Source organism: Acartia tonsa, chromosome 13 (assembly GCF_053477335.1).
Source record: "Acartia tonsa isolate MP-2025a chromosome 13, ASM5347733v1, whole genome shotgun sequence".
In the NCBI taxonomy this organism is placed as follows: domain Eukaryota; kingdom Metazoa; phylum Arthropoda; class Copepoda; order Calanoida; family Acartiidae; genus Acartia; species Acartia tonsa.
In genome coordinates this window covers 22,258,059-22,278,279 of record NC_137272.1, presented here as the reverse complement: position 1 = coordinate 22,278,279, position 20,221 = coordinate 22,258,059, and the positions used below count along the sequence as shown (strand labels likewise).

The window sequence follows — 20,221 nt, the reverse complement described above, 5'->3', positions numbered from 1 at the left end:
ATGTAATTAGTTTATATTTCTAATTATTGTTGAGTATGGCGCGTAAAGGGAAGGAGCATTAATTTTTGTTTGATTAAAAAATATATTGCGGCAATTTTAGGTAAATGTGCTCATATTATAATTGTTGAAATTAACATTATAGAATAAAATGAAAAATATTATTTCAAAAATGTTATAATATATGCCATAATTAGTTATTTTGCTAATTATTGTTGGGTATGGCGCGTAAAGGGAAGGAGCATTAATTTTTGTTTGATTAAAATATATTGCAGCAATTTTAGGTAAATTATCTCATATTATAATTGTTGAAATTAACATTATAGAATAAAATGAAAAATATAAATACAAAAATGTTATAATATATCCCATAATTAGTTTAAATTGCTAATTATTGTTGGGTATGGCGCGTAAAGGGAAAGAGCAAGATTCAACAGTTTCTTTAAAATCTGAAGAAGAATGGCAAGAAATATTAAATTCACAGGTAGATATATATTTTGGATGGGAAAGGAACATGATGCTTAGAATTATCTTTTTATTATCCCCCCCCCCCCCAATTATTAAAGTTACTGAAGGCAGAATTTCACTTAGGAGACTGTCTATCTATATTTTAATCTATTAGTAGAAAGCTAAATTCTGTACGAATGAACTTATGATACTCAAGGTTCAAAATTGAAAAAAAAATTTCTAAAAGGATAACGCCAAATATCAATATGAATATTATAATAGTAATAAATTATTAATTATAATTAGAATTTTTTTAGTGATCTGACAAGAATAATTAGTGTAAACTTGATTTAATTATTGAGTATCGTTAAATTTTTAGATAAATTAGTGCTGATTTCAACAATCATGTCTTATTTGAGACAAAGAAAACATTAAACAATATTTATGATTTCTAAATGCAAATCAAATAACATTTTACATGAATCTTTAGATATGTCTATTCATTTAGTTAAGAACACTAACTTGCTGCTTCGTGGAAATATGTATATTTAAAAAAAGGTTAACCATATTGTAAATGGTAAAATGTAAAAAAATACCATTATGATTTTAAATGTTTTATGAATGCTAAGAAGTGTGAAGTATAGAGTAGCTGTGTTTAGTGCCCTAGAAAAATGGGGATCGATGTCACCGCTTTTGGCCTACCTATTCTATTGCCGTCATAGTAAAGGGTAAGAAAAAGATAAGGGGGGAAAGAAACCCCCTAGCAAAGAGATGGGGTATAGGGTATTTCCAGACTTAAATAAAATAGGTAGGCCAAATGCAGTGACATCTGTCCCCATTTTGCTAGGGCACTATGTACAACTACAGTATAGATACTAGATTGTATGACCATAAGGCTAAATGCGTATATTATAATTACAACTTTTACAGGGATATAGAGAAAAAGAAAATAGTCAAAACAATATTTTTAAAAGCGAAGCTTTTCTATAGTTAGGGTCGGATTTACGTCTGTCCCTGCGTAATGGATAGCTCTTATCGTTCATCTAGGCATGTTAGAATTGTACTACTGATTTCAAACTTTGCATGATGTTTCCTGTAACATTTAGATACAATTTGAAAGGTTTTTACTATCGTAAGATTTTAGAGGTTCGCTTTTATGGATGTTATTCTCCTTGTTCATGATCTTAAATTTTTTAAGTCTGACTTTGTGACTGTTTTCATGCCAATACATTTCTCCTATCCATACTATGAATTTCACGCATCTGTCAAAGTAGCAGTGGTTGCTAGTTTATCTGAGATCAATCCATTGCATTTCTGATAACTTTTACATTATTACTTGATAACAATTGTTCTATAACTTTTAAATCATCACACAATTACTTTCCTTATAAGAGTGTACTAATATTCTAAAAGTAGTAGAATGTTTTGGGTACCAGTGTAATTTAAGTCCTATGTACCCTTCTTGCTAAAAATTAATGATATATAGCAACATTACAGAGAACAGACAAATAAATATGAATACAGACACATTTAATTAAAGTAAATCAAATCAGTAAAGTTTTTGTATAATGATATGTATAACTTTATTGCCTGATTATAAACAAATTAGATTAGACTTACATAGCTATCTAACTTTTAGAAACATTGTTATCTAATTGATAGATAGATAGATAGATAGATAGATAGATAGATAGATAGATAGATAGATAGATAGATAGATAGATAGATAGATAGATAGATAGATAGATAGATAGATAGATAGATAGATAGATAGATAGATAGATAGATAGATAGATAGATTTCCTTGTCTGAAGATCAAGGCCAACATTTACAAACTTCTGTGGGGAATAAAATTTACCTGCAATTCAGGGGTATACAGGGATAGACAAATAGACAATAATTAAACCTTCCATCCCCACAGCCACGACTTCTTATTCTATTTTATTCAATTTTTAATATTTATTCCTAGAACGATTATACACAATAATACAACCAAAGCATTTAAAAAATCACTTTTAAAAATGTATTTTTGTCTAAATATATTTAGGTAATATGTATATATATTTGATTTTGTATTAATGTAACAGATTAACATAGAATTTTTTAAACTTCTAAATGTTAGAAATATTTAACAATCTGTCATTCTTTATTGTTATTGTTCTTTTTTAAACTCTCTAATTCTTTTATGTTGTCATCCTTGTTTTTATATTATTGTTCATCTAACCTGTAATTTAATTATTTTTCTCGTATTCATTTGAATCCGGTGGATAGTAACCGGTTCTCATCCATACGAAAAAACTATGTCTAGCATCGTATTATATTCAACTTTCTACGAATATAGAAATGTACAATCATAAGATTAAAACCAGTGTTTTTAGCCCGTGCCTTCGGCACCTCAGGGCTAAAAAAACTAGTTTTAATCTTATAATTGTACATTCTATATCCGCGGAAAGCGGTTTATAATACGATGAAAGAAATAACTATTCTAACAATGCTCTATCCCTTTATCAAGAAAATTTACTTGAAAAATTATTTAAATTATTAAGGGAATATATATGCGTATTCTATCTAACCATGGTTACAGGTATAAGTACATTGCTCTTTTCTTGTGTGTCAAATTCAGCCTTTGTAGTGAAGGAAATGGTCCTATGACAAACGCAGGAGTCCCAAACGCAGGAGTGGACAAACGCAGGAGTGGACACTTAAACTAGTCTAACCTCTTTTAGACCTTCTTTTAGGTTTTTTTAATGCCTAACCCCTGCAGGGGGCTTATTTGTACATTCATATCTTAACCTAACCTAATCTGTATAGAAATACTTAATTAAGTTAATATTTGTCCACTCCTGCGTTTGGGACTCCTACCTTTGTCCTGGAACCAAGGAAATATGTCGGGAAAAAAATTTGAAGCTAGTAAAAGTGGCTGACTCAGATAATGACGTCAAAAAAATTTACCAATGAGAGGCCAGTTTACTCTGTGATTGACCAATGGTAAAATTCATAGTGTCCTCTCATTGGTTAATTTTTTTGACGTCATAATCTGAGTCAGCCACTTTTACTAGCTTCAAAAATTTTAACTGCTATTGTTATATCTACCTCCATTTATTTTTCAACAGCCTAAACCACATTCAGCAGCCCGGCTTACAAAAGATTTACTGTCAGCCGAACTCAAAAAGCCTCTGCTATTATCCTAAGCCAGCTGCTGTTAAGCAACCATTAGCCGCAGCCAATTAAGCCGCACAGCTGCAAAATTTAAATTAATAAACCCTAAGCTTCTATGAAAGGGAGGGGACATTGGGCTGTTTACTACACTAGTCCCCAAAGTTTTATTATAACGTTTCTTATTCAGTGTCATAACAACTTTTATTGAAATTTGATTGGTTGCTTTATTTTTTTGAGTGTCTAAACGTTTCAACCACTACTTGTAATCTACAGAAGCGGTAAATTTGTGTATAATCATTGGGATGTACATTAATATATCGACCATTGTCTTATCCCTTTAGATCCATGCTAAGCTTCACTTTCGGCTGCATCAAACGTAATCCACCTACGGCCGCAGCCGCCAAATTTGAGTTAAACTGAAGCTGCGCAACTGCCAGTTCCTGCCTCCCTGTATAAATATACAATATTCTATTTTTAACTTATTTTAATTCTAAAAGGTAATAACAATAAAATATTCTGCATAAATCAAAATTAATTCTTAATAAATACACGAAATATTAAGTGTTTGCGAGGGAGGGAGGGAGAGGGCCATAGCACTTTAAAATAAATATAACCCAAGATAATTATATATTATATAAGTATCAATTGGCCACTAAAAAAATTGGACTGTACTACTGTTATTGCTTTATATCTAACACTAGCGGCTTCGCCCTTAGCCTCTAGGGGCTTTGTCCCAAGAGGTAATTTTTAAAAAAAATATGTGAAGTAGTTTCCCAAGAAAATAATTTTTTTTTGGGGGGGGGGAATTTTCATTATTGGGATGGTTTGGGAGGTCCCACCACTCAAGAAAATAGCTTAAAACCACCACAGGACCAATAGGTATATATCCTGAAGAGTAGAATCCGATCAGTTCAGTGGTTACCGAGATCTTAAGGGAGGGACGGACAGACATCAAGCTACTTTGTGTTATAGATTGCGTATATAAAGTAACAGGATGTCTCTGTGTATGTATGTATCGAAGGGTCTTGCTAACCTGTGGACCTATGCGGTTCTCCTTTCCAGTGAAGCTCCAGGGAAGGTTATACATCCATTAATTAGAACTTAAATAAAACAGTAAATTTCATCTTCGAACATATACCAGCTGCAAAAGGGAGAAACCTTCAATGTCCTATCCCTTGTTGCCTGGGTATTCTGTCAGTATTTATAAAATCATTTTTTTATTTTTACTTCTATTTTCTTTGTTATGTTTGTATTATTTAAAAAATAAAATAGTAATGTTTCTTTGTCTGTCCATTAGGATCTCGCTAAAAACTAATCCAATTAAGATCCCATTTTAGGGAAGCTTCACATAGGTCCTGTGATACTCTCTTTGTCTAAAGTTTCACGAAATGCATTTGAACTTAATTTAGTAAACCGCATATTTTTCGCTAGTTAATGGGTTAAGCCATATTTATATATGGCATATATTTGAAAGAATTTCAATTTTCTACCACGTAGTCTTGATATTTTAAAAACTGCGTGGTAGAAAATTGAAATTCTTTCAAATATATGCCAAATAAATGTAGTTTAACCAATTAACCAGGAAAAAATATGCGGTTCACTAAATTAAGTTCAAATGCCTTTCGTGAAACTATCCCTTTAATTCTTAGTAAAGTTTGGGGCTATTTTTCTACCTTTTTCTACCACATTCAGAGGCCCTAGAAGGTATTAAAAATTAAAACCCGTTTGGAATCTGCGAGAAAAAAATTAAAAGAGGGATTGCTATATTTGGATCAGGTTTAGACTTCCATTTGGTTTCTAAAATTGTAAAAGGTTGATTACCCTGAGGCTTACAGGCAGTTGACACGCGACTGCCAGGCCCTGAGTAAAACGACTGCAGGATAAAGGTTTACAAATATTTATTTTGGGAGGAAAGAATAATTTATCTTTCATTGTCCTTTCCATGTTCTCTTGATTTTTTGCGTATTTCCGTTTTATCAGACAAAATGGTCAAATAGACAGAAAAACAACTTGCTAAAAGGACAAACAGAATGTCTTCTGATGACTTACAAACATAAAACAGAAAAATCAAATAAACAATTGATAAACATTGAACGAAGAGACCTCATCAAACCATTGTTTAGTTATCAAGTTAACATGATTATGTAGTTATGTGTGATTAGACTGTCAAAATATGTCGAAACAAAACAGTATTTACATTTAGCTAAAGGAGATGCGGAAATTGTCATGTGTGACGTCATAAAAACACTTCTAAACCCATCTCTTTTTTAGGGGTTTCCTTTCTCCTCTCACCCTTCCTTTTTAGTCGTATTTTTATGGCGTCACACGTGACACTTCTCCTTAGCTAAAGAGAAATGCAAATAAAGAAACTAACTAACATACAGACACAGACAAACAGAAATATGTACAGATAGACATTCAAAATATTTTAACAGACTTAATGATTCTTGAGCCAAAAAAATTGGACTGAAAATTACACTGGTAACCAATATTTATTGATTACTTCATCTTATTAGTTGGCTCATATAATTCATTTATTGGTTAATTTCAAACTAGTAGTGTCAATACTTTACAAAAGAAAAGTCTGGGAATAGTCCCTTTCGTGGCAACGACCTTTAAGGGGCTAATCATCGTATTTTTTAAATGGCATTTGATAGGTTATTTTAGGTTAGGTTAGGTTATTTTGGGTTAGGTGATTGCCCCACAGGGTTAGGCAATTGGCCCCGCAGGGTTAGAGCCCCACTGAAGGGGCTAGATTAGGAGAAAAACTACTGTGAAAAATACGAAGAATCGCCGCTTTAGGTGCGTTGCCACGAAAGGGACTATACCCAAAAGTTTAATCTACAGAATGGTTAATTTTTATCTATTTATAATCTTTAGGTATGTACTTCAATACATCGTGCATTGTTTTATCCATTAATATGCCTGTGATTGAAAGAGAAAGCGACAGACAATCAATAGAAAGAGAGAAAGACAAACGGATAAAAAAGTACCATGACAAATATAATGAATTTAGACCAAAACATTACTGTGGACTAGACGCTTTTATCGGTTTTCCTTGTTTTGCCACGAATCTTAATATTAAAAATCATTTGTTTTCTTGCATTCATAAATATTTATGTTTCGCTTCTTTTCATAAAAACATGTCTAAATTAACTAAAAGAGCTAACCTTTCCACTTAAAACCATTATGGACGGACGGACCGACCCTAATTATATATATATATATATATATAATTTTTATAATGTGACTGATACACATTACACAGATAAAAGTATCTTCAAGAAAGCTACCTTTTAACTAATAATTTTATCTGATTTTAGAATGTATTAACAGTAGTGGATGTATACAATGAATGGGCTGGTCCTTGTATAGGTAACAATTGGAAAAAAAAAGATGACAATATCCAAAGCGCTAAAAAATGGAGAGAACGGAAATTTCTAAAGCCTATCTCATCTAGCAGCCAAGTAAAATCTATATGTGACAGAAATTTTTATTCTTACTCTGTAGAATTATAGCCAGACAGACATTTTTAATTCTTTTCATTTTTATGTAGTTAATTATTTTATAGTGAAAGGCTAGCAAATGTTTTCATTTTATAATGGTCACTTTACAAGTTTACACATTGTCATACAAAATGACTTTAATAAAAATCAAATAATAAAAATTAAATCACAAACAAAATAAGAAATCAACTAATTTTATAAGTTATACGACATTGCTTCTAGCATTTTTGATAGCTTCAGTTGTCAAAGTAAAACTAATATAAATATGTTAAAAACGACAAAGCCCAAACTGTTTCAAAAACTATCCTTGTGACGTAATAAAAATGAGGAATTATCCATCTCTTTTATAGGGGTTTTCTTTCCCACTTCTCCTCTCATCTTCCTCATTTTTATGACGTCACATAGATCATTTTTGACACAATTTGGGCTTTAACTTAAAAATCATTAATAAATTTTCGCTTTTTCAACTATAAAAATGTGTATTGCTTGGCCAATTCCACCAATTAAAGATTAACGATGTGATATCCGGGGAGGGAGGGGATAATGGAATCTAAATTACACTGGTACCAAAGGATTTTGTAATCCGTTTGCTCAAGAACTTTTGGAATTTTAATTGGTGGTTTCCTAACTTTTTAACAAATAATTGTAATCGTCCCTTTAGATCGCTGATAGTCTCTCATACATTTGAATTTTGACTTTTTAAACTAAAAAAGCTTTTAAGTTTTAATGAAAGCTAATCATGTTTTTGTTTTCTCGTAGCAATGGCTGGGTTTCTGAAGAAGATAAAGCTAGAGGTAAATTTAAATTTATTAGTAGAAAAATACATGAAAGTCCTTACGTGTGTTTATATATGGGTGTTGTTTAATATCTTTAGAATATCAATATTAAAATCCGTTTGTTTCAAAGAGGATTGGGGAATTCATAAAGGACATTGCAGCAGTAGGAACCAATTTATCATTTTCCATTATTACTTGGTTTTGATCCGAATTTTGAAGCCATCACCTTTCCGACTGCGAAGGAAAACGTTTATACTTTTAGCAAAGGTGGTCGATTGAAAAACGTTTTGATATGAAAATGAATGTAAAATTATTTAATTTTTTTAGGTTGGGGATGAAATTCTGCAATACGCAGTTGCAAGGTTAGTTATCATGGTTAAACGGACAGACAAATGTTAATAATTGTGATAGAGTAGCATCGCTTTCAATGAGGGATTGGCAGCCGCGCGTCAGCCGCCTTTAAGACTCAACTTTAAACCGGTTTAAATGCTTTGATTTCTTAGAAAGAGGGCTTGCCGTATTTTTGTCAGGTTTAGACTTTCAGCTGATTTTTCAAACTGTTAGATTTAGATTTCTCAGAGGCTTACAAGCGGCTGAACCGCGGCTTCCGAACCCTGCTTTTCATATTGAAGCTGTAAAGAAACAAGCATATATACACACTATTCTGTTATTTAATCTTATAACTTTTGTAATTTGTAATGTTCTATCGAATCGACCCAAGAATCTCAACTTTTAAACCATTGGCGTGTGTGGAGTGGTCTCTCTAAAGTTTTATAATAACACTTTCTTATTCCATTGCTTACCAAGTTTGGGGACTTTTTTAAAATTTTAAATAGTTGGTTCATGAAGTTGAATTCATTTTTGTGTATTGTCATTGAGTATGTACAATAATTTATCAGCCATTGTCTATCCCTTTATCTCCTTTAAAATACTAAACTATAAATAGATGAAAATAAAAGGAAATATTGTTTTTTAATCAAAACAACTTAGCCTGTGATATTTATTGGCAAAATACAATCTATTAAAAAACAATAGTAAGCTGAATAAGGGATAATTAATCATATAAACTTAATTAATTGGTTAACAAGATCTTAATAGACAAACGAACAGACAGACTTATTTACATTACGAATTTGCTATTCTATTTGCTAAAGTAACAAAGTGTCTATCTGTATGTTAGCTAAGATCTCATAATAGGCTATACTTCCGTTTTAATTAGTCCAAAGAAGGTTTTAGGCTATTTTAAAGGAAAGAGGGAAAGACCATCATTTGGGTGTGGGGTACATGCCTCAAAAAATGAAGTTAACCCCCCGCCCCATTCCCTTTTTTAATATTGATAAGATAATAAATGTTGGGGGTTTATCATCCATCCTCTTTTGAGCAAAGACCCTGATGGTAGAATATTTTGCTGTATATGAAAATATAGGCTTAAACCTGTCTTTCTATTTCTAGGGCAGACACGATAGATACATTAAAGATGTTCAGAGGTCATTGTAAACCTATTTGGCTATTTCTTCTACATGGTAAATTTTTTTTTTCAAAAGCGAAACTTTTCCATAATTAGGGTAGATCGTTTCTTCCGTAATGGTTTGCTAGGCTCTTTTAGTTAATTTAGATATGTAAATTTTAAACTTTTCAAGATGATTCCTATAACAGTTAGGTACGATTTAGAAAGCGTATAGTCCGTACTTCATTTACAATATGCGTATTATTAACTTTTTGACAACATTTTTCTATATTAGAAAATTATCCTATACATCTGATTAAAAAAAAATGATTCATAGAACAACAAGGTACAACATTATAATCGAAGCATGTAAGTATGTCCTTAAAACAGAATCATGAATTTACGCAATTTTGCAACAAGTTCATACAATTTTGTTCTGATTTTAGAGCTTCGCTTTTATGGATGTTGTCATCCTTGTTTTAGATAGGTTTATTTATTTAGGGAATATGCACCTAAAGAAAAACTATTTTCCTTTTGATATTTCCCTGGCCTTGTGTAAATAATACTGTTTATGACTGACGTAAAATTTAAGGGAAAAATACTTTTTGATTAGATCTCCTAACTCTAAATTGAGCTAAGCTACTCTTAAAAAACTGTATAATTAAGCCAATTTATGTTTCGAATATAAATAATTTTCGAATTAATTTATGTTTGTTTGAATTAAGCATAGCATTCGATATGTAATGATATCTGTTTCATGGAGGCTCTATTCGAAAGCAGCTGATAATGCCTATTAAAAAAAGACGTCATACAATACGAATTATCAATAATATGCCAGTATACATTTTACCAATCTTTACTAAGTGTATATTGGCCTAACATTGGTCATTTGTGTTGTATGACTTCATTCTTTACTGGCAACTATAAGTTGCTTCCCCCAAAATTAGAAGATGATTAAATTTCCTCCGCAGATTATGACGTCATACGATAGAATAGCCTATATGAGAGGCCAGTATACACTGTAATTGACCAATATGGTAAAATTTATGCTGGCCTCTCATTGTGGAGGGACTTTAATCATATCCTCAAAATTATTTTATTTAAAGTTCTTTTACTGCCCCACGGGGTTCTCTCTCTTCGGGGCTCTTCTGCCTTTTACTACACCTAACCTAAAGTAATGTTAAAATACTGATTTTTTCAATATAAATTTATGATATCGCGTCTGTTAATCTATTTCAGTTAATTGTATTTTGGTAGATAAAAATGTACATTAATAATTCCCCCAAAAAACTTTAAAATTTAAAATTTTTTAGGAAAAGTAGTTTCAGTAATGCACGGTGCTAATGCTCCTATGTTAGGTAAAATACTAAATTAATACAAAATAAAACGTTGTTTGTTCGTCTGTCTGAAGCTTAAGATCTTGCAAACCATTTAGGATATGCTTTTTGATGGGAATGTAGTGGTTTTAGGCTATTTTTAAAATAACAATATTTGGTTGGAATTCTCCCTCCTCCTCTAGGGGTAAAGACACTAGTATATTGTCAATAAATTATAAAGGTTTTTTCTTTTACCGTTAAGATATCACTAACCACTGAACCGATAGAGTTCTTCATTTCAGGGAATCTTTACATAGGCCCTTGGGTGGATTTAAGCTATGTAATTTAAAAATTCATGTATTGGGATGGTTTAAATTCATTTTCTGTCTTTCATCTATTGATGAAAGGATTGCATCCAATTGTTTTCTTAAAGAAAATGCACCGTATAACAGTGCCTAATGAAAAAAGACGTCAAACAATATGGATTACCAGTGATAGGCCAGTGTTTATTTGCATTCGCCAACGATTAAATGTATCATTGGTCATTTGTATTGTATGACGTCATTTTTAAAAGGCACTATAAGCTGATCAGAATGAAAATAAAAGATTTATAGGAATTTTCATTTTAATTATAAGCAACTTTTCTCTCTATATTTTACTTTATCTATCTCTCTTTATCTTATTTCAAATAGCTCAGCTACTATTGTATTCAATTGTTCATGTTTTAGGAAAATTAATACAAGATTTAATGGATAATTTACAGAAGGAAGTTTTAATGGACGAAATAAATTTAAATGAAGCAGTTCCAGGCAAGTATTTTTCTCTCTATCCATCCTTTTATTTATCTATTTTTTTATATATCTATCTATGTGTATGTCTATCTATCTATCTATCTATCTAACTCTATCTAATTGGACATCTGTAATTAGTGTATTGAAAACTATGATTGGTTGAACTGTGTATGACATGACACTTAAGCTTCTCCAATCACAGATGTCAGAGTTAATTACCTAAAACTGCATTTGCGCTATTAAATAAAGAATTTCATGAAAATTTATTTCAAAACTACCTGTTTCATTATCATTCTTTATTTACTTACATAGTCTAGTCTATATATCTATCTTTCTATCTATCTGTCTATCTATCTATCTATCTATCTATCTATCTATCTATCTATCTATCTATCTATCTATCTATCTATCTATCTATCTATCTATCTATCTATCTATCTATCTATCTATCTATACATAGCTATCTAACTTTTAGAAACATTGTTATCTAATTGATAGATAGATAGATAGATAGATAGATAGATAAATAGATAGATAGATAGATAGATAGATAGATAGATAGATAGATAGATAGATAGATATATAGATAGATAGATAGATATCTATATATCTATATATCTATCTATCTATCTATCTATCTATCTATCTATCTATCTATCTATCTATCTATCTATCTATCTATCTATCTATCTATCTATCTATCTATCTATCTATCTATTTATCTATCTATCTATCTATCTATCTATCTATCTATCTATCTATCTATCTATATATCTATCTATCTATCTATCTATCTATCTATCTATCTATCTATCTATCTATCTATCTATCTATCTATCTATCTATCTATCTATCTATCTATCTATCTATCTATCTATCTATCTATCTATCTATCTATCTATCTATCTATCTATCTATCTATCTATCTATCTATCTATCTATCTATCTATCTATCTATCTATCTATCTATCTATCTATCTATCTATCTATCTATCTATCTATCTATCTATCTATCTATCTATCTATCTATCTATCTATCTATCTATCTATCTATCTATCTATCTATCTATCTATCTATCTATCTATCTATCTATATAGAAAGTACCCTACACCTGGATATGGAACTAGAACGAGAGGAAAAGAAACAAAGAGAGATGGCTAAACTATCTATATATCTATCTATCTATCTATCTATCTATCTATCTACATATCTATCTATCTATCTATCTATCTATGTAGAAAGTACCCTACACCTGGATATGGAACTAGAACGAGAGGAAAAGAAACAAAGAGAGATGGCTAAACGGATGCAGAACGCTGATTTCTTCCCTTACGAAGAATATTGCTTATTATATCTTCAGGTTTAATTTAAGTTGCAATTTTTTGTATGTTTTACAGTCATGTTTTCTCATTTGTTAGCTTAAAAAACTTTAAGTACATCTTGAATGGTTAGTTCAAACCAGCAGTTTTTAAACAATGATTTTTATCTGCAGATGGGTATTTTTATTTATTATCATTGGGGTTGTACAGAAATGAAGGAAAAAATTTATCTGCTTAATGTAAACAAAAATACAGTGTATTTTTTATGATAACTTTTTTGAAAGCAATTTTACCCCAGTCATAGTTATCAGAATTTAATGATTAATGGCTTAGTTTCTTTGTTTTTAAGACCATAATAGAACAACAAAAAAATATACCAGTTTTTATTTTAAAAGTACAGTAAATAAAAAATTCAAGACTTTGGTGTCAACATCTTAAAATGGTTTTAGCGAATTTTTCTTATGCTCAAATCTTCTACCCTTTGCAAGAATGGCTGCAATAAAAGAGATGGATAATCCCTCTTTTTATGGCTGATTTTTGAGCCACTTTGTCCCGCTACCAGGAAGACATCAGTTTTCATGCAAACTATTCTTGTTTAGACATATATTCTGGAGAATGGTGAAATTATGGAAAATATTTTTAAATGCATAGATAGATTAGGTGAGTATTACATTTTTAGTAGCGAAGCTACTCTATGATTACAAATGTCCGTCCGTCTGTAAGAAACAGAATTGATAACACGGGATTTTCTCAGTTGATATTCAAGACAGATAACTAAAAATTGCTTTTAAAGATAGTTGTCTGAAGTGTTTTTTTGAAGATTCCCAAGACAATAGAAATCTAATATTAGACTTTCTTGGTCATTATTATAGATAGATATAAAGTTTTCATATGCTCTATATGTCACTTTGTCCGTCCGTTCTATTTGACATAGTGATGAGCTTTGCTACTTTTAGATGCTGTTTTGCATGATTTAAAAAAAAATCTTCTAGTTTTTAATATTCTTGATTTTTCATTAAAGAATTTTTAATAAAGTCTTTTATCTTAAATGATGTTATTTTGTTTTAGGTTTAACAATAACAAAAGATAAAATGTCGAAGGTAAACAAATTTTTATTAAGATATTGCTAAAACTATCGTAAAAGCAAGGAAGACAACATCTAACAAACAAAACTTAAGAAATCATTCTAAAGGGGAAGTTTTTTTCTATGCCTGACCCTTGAGGGGGTCTCTGATCTATCCAAGCGGTGCCCTAACCTTGCGTGGAGACCCTGTAGTTGTACCCAAAATAACCTAACCTAACATAAAGTAAAATATCAACACACGAAATACTGCCCTACCACTTATTTTCAAATTAAAAGGGGGGAGTGGTTTCTGTGCACTGCTGGGCACTAATTTCGTTATGATTGTGCTGTAATACATATGGACATAACAAAATCGTCCTTGTTTTTTTAGTTGAATGAAGGGGAACCAGACCATTTATTAGAAGGGTCAGGACGGGAGAGTCAAGCCCCAAAATACATAAATCAGCCTGCAAGGTAAATATTCTTAAACCCTTGTCTTATTATATTTAGTAACAGGATGTTTGTCTGTATGTCAGTCTGTAGCTTTAAACCTCGCTAACCGCTAGACTGATATAGTTCTCCTTTGCAGCGAAGCTTCTCATAGGTCCAGGAATAGTGTCTAATTATGTTGGAGGATTATTTCTCAAGAGATATCATCCCTAAAAACAACACTTTCACAAAATAATTTTTGCTTTTCCATTTAAAACATAGTAGTGTACCAGAAATCAAAGCAAGCACTTCTTCAAGATTTAATTATCTATCTATTTATCTATTTATATATCTATCTATTTCTATATATTTTTCTATCTGTCTATCTTTTTCTAGGCTGTATTTTTTATATGGAATAGAAGAATATCAGAAATTAAAACATGGACTTGTTCAAGACATAATTATCTACATGTCTATTTATCTATTGTATCTATCTATCATAAATCTATCAAGTATCTATCAATCTATCTACCATCTATTTATCTATCTATTTCTAGGCTGTATTTAATATATGGAATAGAAGGATATCAGAAATTGAAACAAGGACTTGTTCAAGATGAAATTATAGAGGCTGTGGAAAAGGTTAGAATTTTGATTGTAGCCTAACAAGGATGCCAACTTTCATCAAAGCGAAGAACAAAATTTGTCTAATAATTCTTTAAACAGTGGCGTGCACAGCAATTAAACAGGGAGGTATGAAACCATAAGGGGGTGAAAAAGGGTAAAGCAGGTCTTCCCAATTTTATAATTCTTCTCTACGCCACTGCTTGTAAATTTATGGCTCTTAAATAAACTTTTTAAAACACTAATATTTTTGAAAATACAATGTTTTAATAGCTAGCTTTATAAATTTTAGGTTTTTAAAATATATTGGGTTTGTTTTAAAAAATGAACATAAATATGCAATTAAATATTAAAAACATCATTATATGTAAATATTGTGGAATTTAAACTGATTTCTACAATATTAAATTTAGTTACATTTGGAGTTATATCAGGTATTTGGCAATTATTAGTTAATAATTTTAATATGTTCTCAAAAAATATATAAAAAATATTTATTACATTTTAGAAAGACAATTTTTCTTTAATATCTTTCAATATTATTATACTTTTATTTGATAATGTATCTACTAATCTAGGTATTCTAAATTTAAGACATACATAGATCATATACTGCATAATTTAAGACCAAAAATTGTAAAATAGTTCTATTATAGTTCAATGTTTTAGCTCATAAAATGTGTTTAGATAAAATATTAGTTTAGGTATAGTATTTAAAAAGGCCTCTTAATAGTTGGAAGCCTATATCATAAAATAGAATAAGTTATGCCTCTTTTTATCACTACATTTCTATACCAATATAAGAAATGATTCTATAGGAAAAAAATATAATTTGGGTATAGTCCCTTTCGTGACAACTCCTCTTAAGGAGCGTTTTGTCGTATTTTCACAGTAGCCTTTGATAGGTTATTTTAGATTAGATTAAGTTAAGTTGGTTCGTGTGATTGCCCTGCAGGGTTAGGCAATTGGCCCTGCAGAGCTAGAGCCCCCCGCAGGTGCTAGAAAAAGAGAAAAAGCTACTGTGTAAATAGACGAAACGCCCCTTAAAAGGCGTAGCCACGAAAGGGACCACACCCCAAAATTAAAAAAAAATTCAAACAATTTAGCGCCAAAATATCGCCAATTTTTTATGGTATTATTGGTGTGGAAATGTATAGAGAAGATGTTTTTCGATCTGTTGGATAACAATAACACTTTTTTAATTTCTGCATTTCTTAGTTATATGTTTGATCATGTATTTGGCTCAACTCTATCAAAAAATGATGGCATAGTTTCTTTACAGACCCAAGAAATCAATTTTAAAATATCTTGAAGCATCTAAGGCCGAAAAAGATATTTTCTGTAAGCTTTTTTGACAGATAAATTCACTGAGTGAAAAAGTCTTTGATACTTCTTAGTTATTTATTGAAATATATTTCAGTGGACATTGCACCCTCTTCAGTCTAAATGACATAAATCATTTTAATTTAATTTACATATTAAAAGATAAGTAAAAAGAAATTTGTAGAACTATAAAGGGAGAAAATAAATGTATTTTAAAAATTGTATTTTATATTTAATATTTTTCATGTGTTTAAATATAAAAGTATGAAGGAAAGACAAATAATGTAGAGTATATAGTACAGGTACCCATGTAATATTGGCACATATTTGGAAATACAAATAATACAATATTTATAAAAATATGTAATAATTTTTATCTCAAAATTTAAACTTTTTCATACTCACAATTTTCTATGCTTTTAAATTGAAAATTAAAATTTTTTTTTTCATGGTTTAAAGTGTAAGCTTTCAAAGTCTAAATGATATTTTTTGCATTTCTTCAAATTCAAAATTGTGACAATTTACTAAGGCGACCTTGTATTCGTAATTTATGTTCTACTCTTGTTTATTACATTAGAGTATTACAAAAACAATATATTTATAATATTTAGTAACTATATTACATCAGAATAGTGATATATATTTAAATAGGCGGAATGCCTTATTCTATGGACAGGCGAAATATATATATTATATACATATATATCTTTATACTAAAGTAACAGGATGTTTGTTTGTTTGTGTATCTGTGTGTCTGTGTGTACCGAAGGATCTCGCTAACCGCTGAACCGATCGGGTTCTCCTTAACAGGGTAGCTTCTCATAGGTCCCGGGAAAGTTTATAACTATTTTCTTGGGGGGTGGGACACCCCCAATCCCCCAAAAAATGAAAAATACCCCCCCACCCAAATAAAAATTATATTTTTTTAACTAAAATTAAAAATGATGGAAGGGCACTCCCCTCCCCCCCCACCAAAAAAAAAAAAAAATTTCATCCCCCAAAATATTTTTTTTTACTTTTTCTTTTAAAATCTAAAATAAGAAATTGGATAATCAAATTTGACTCCCCCCTCCTCAAGTGCCCCTAGAGGCCTCTAGTATATATATATATAATAACATATATATATATATATTTCGCGCCTGTCCATTGGATAATAATAATAGGTCTCAGCAGTTATGTGTAAGACGATCATAAGCATATTAAAAAGATGTTAGTAAGCAAACAGATTGTTCTTTTGTAACAAAGTTTTTTATATAATCAGCTCATTTTAAAGGTTATGAAATGTTAATATTCCTGTGGCTTTTAAGTTGCTTATACAAGGCTGCTGAGCCCTTTACAATAGTTATGCAAAAAAAAGGGTTGTCTGTAAATATACCATTGTTAGTAAAGAATTTGATCCTCTGTAAAGATCTATTATCAACCATCCCACAGGGTGTAAAAAATCTTTTTTTTTATAGTAAACTAAATTTAATTCTTGTCAATGTGTGATTCTGTCAAATAATTTTCTTTTATTATACCTTGCAAATTTACAAAAAGCTCTAAAAATTACAATTATGAGGAATTTTTGTCAATTTTTTTCATTGTCAGTAACTTATAGAAAGCAGAAATTTTACAATTTTAATCTTGTGGAATAATAAGGGAATGTTGGGGTGTAAGAAATGCAGAGTAATTTCACTCATACCTAGCTATACAATATACATGGACACTACAAAATACTATCCATTCTAATTTTCCTTAACCTAACCCAGCCAAAAAGTCTTTTTTTTTACAATTAATCTTAAAATGGATGTAAAAAAGTCTAAAAAAGAAATATTATAAAAAAAGATAAAACATTAATTGTTTATGCAAGCTTCTCAAAATTGAAATAGTAATCCAAATTATGATAGGTCTAATAGTATGATAAAAGTTATATGAAAGTTATGTTGAGATGCCAGAAAAAATAGGTAATTAAGGGAAATTTCAATTTGTTTTGTGATTGATTAAGGACACGGCACATGCCCTTTTATAGCGGCTGATATGCAGCTGCAGATTTTTACAAAATTTTTGTGGGTAAATTTACGGATTTCAGCCGCGATAAGCTGCTATTTATTAGTAATTGTGGCAGTTGATGTGAAAGAGCAACGAAACCCAGCTGCAGCTGAATTGTTGATTTAAAGTGTATAAACTATTGGCAAGTTATTCTTTTTTAATTTTAGGGAGGCGATAAAGGTTTGTTACTGGGAGGTGGTTCTCACAGATATTTAAAACTTGTACAGGTAAAATATTTACAGTATGGCTTCGAAACCGATCAATATCCGCTGGATTAGAACCAGTTCTGAGCCATACTGATAAATTATGTATTGTATCGTATTATACAAGAATATTTTCCACGAATAATAAAATAAAATCATAAAATAGATACCAGGTTTTTTTTAGCCCAGGCATTCAAAGCTGGAATTGATTTTACTTATTTATTTCATTATCTGCGGAAAGCTGTCTATAATACGATGATATAAATAATAATTCTAGGATAAAAAAGTTGTATATCTTTTCTAGATTTTATGTTGACTATCTGGTATATAAGCTTAATAAGTTAGACAGACAGTGACAAAAATAAAGAAATATTCAATTCAATAATCAATTATCTAGAAGTCTAAACAAAAACTCCGTGTAAATCCCAAAAGTACTTGAATGTAGTGAATGCTTAATATTTAATTCTTACATTTTCAGACCTGATTATAGAAATGTTTCGAATTTTGAATAAAAGGTTTTTTTTTAATTTGGATGTACTGACTTTATGGTAATGATTATAAAGTTGCTAAGTTTTCTAAAGTGTACCAAACTGTGAAAGGTCGGAGGGACGGGCCCTACTTATAGAAAAGCCTTGCTTTTTAAATCAAAGGTTGTGTGATTTTTAATAAAAAAATTTATAATACTTTCTTATTAGATATATTTCTACGACTACGCAGACAAGATTATTAAAAAGAATATACTACGGAAGGCTTTGTAAGTATTTTAATAAAAAAACATTAAGATTTTATAATACTTTTGTTAATATTATTATATAAAGTAGCTTCATGTCTGTCCGTCCGTCCGTCTCTCCGTCCGTCTGAAGCTAGAGATCTCGGTAACCACTGAACCGATCGGATTCTTCTCTTCAGGGTATATACCTATTGGTCCTGTGGTGGTTTTAAGCTATTTTCTTGGGTGGTGGGACACCCCCAACCCCCCCCAAAATAAAAATTTTCCCCTCATTTTCAAGGCAAAGCCCATAGAGGCTAGGGGCGAAGCCGCTAGTTATTATAAAAAGTAGTAAGCTGTCTGTAGATAAGAATCTTGCTAACCACTGAACCCCGATATGGTTCTTCTTTACTGTGAAGCTTTTTATAGGTCCGAGGATGGTTTTAGGCTATTTTTCTAACCTTATAACCATACCCCCCCCCCATCCATACACATTATAGAGCCTCATGATGCTAAGGGTAGTAATTCATAAATTAGCACTGAGCAGTGAAGCTTTTAAAAAATTTTGGAAACTAGGGAAACTGTTGTTATTCTAGAAGTATACTTCGGGCTATAGAAATTTTAAGAGATACTTTTACTAACTTCAAATTAGGAGGGGAACCCACCACATTCAACTTTAAAAGTAAAAAAGATTTTAGGAAGGGGTATTTTTTCATGGGAGTTTTCTTTTGTTAGGGTCGATGTGTCCTCCCCCAAAATAGTCTTAAGCCTTCCCTTGACACTAAGAACCAGATCTGCCTTGTGGTTAAAGAGATCTTATACTACAGACTGACAGTCATCCTTTTACTTTCATTTTATGTTAAATGTATATTGAATAAGCAATAAGTATTGCTATAAATAAAATTAAAATTATTTAGCAAATTGGTTGTGATTTTTGCTGGTAAACCAGAGGAAGAGTTGATGGCTAAAACTACAAAAGGAAAACAACAAACAATTAATCATTATTGAAACAAAGTGTATTTTTTTCTACTTATCATAAGCATAAAAGACTCAAAAGCCTTTATTTTTTAGAGTGAGCCTTTC

General features: G+C 30.6%; 1 protein-coding gene across 1 annotated transcript; it reads left to right on the top strand.

Moving 5' to 3' along the window:
• The first annotated feature begins 321 nt into the window (after window positions 1-321).
• Window positions 322-20,146, top strand: LOC145335204 (thioredoxin domain-containing protein 6-like). The gene is made up of 16 exons (XM_080180938.1): window positions 322-481; window positions 6,927-6,978; window positions 7,869-7,903; window positions 8,213-8,247; window positions 9,338-9,408; window positions 10,646-10,690; window positions 11,377-11,457; window positions 12,679-12,800; window positions 13,359-13,419; window positions 13,828-13,859; window positions 14,214-14,296; window positions 14,809-14,893; window positions 15,289-15,309; window positions 18,394-18,453; window positions 19,125-19,183; window positions 20,056-20,146. The coding sequence occupies exons 1-16, from the start codon at window positions 401-403 to the stop codon at window positions 20,144-20,146; spliced, it is 1,014 nt and encodes a 337-aa protein (XP_080037064.1). The 5' UTR covers window positions 322-400.
• Window positions 20,147-20,221: the final 75 nt, after the last annotated feature.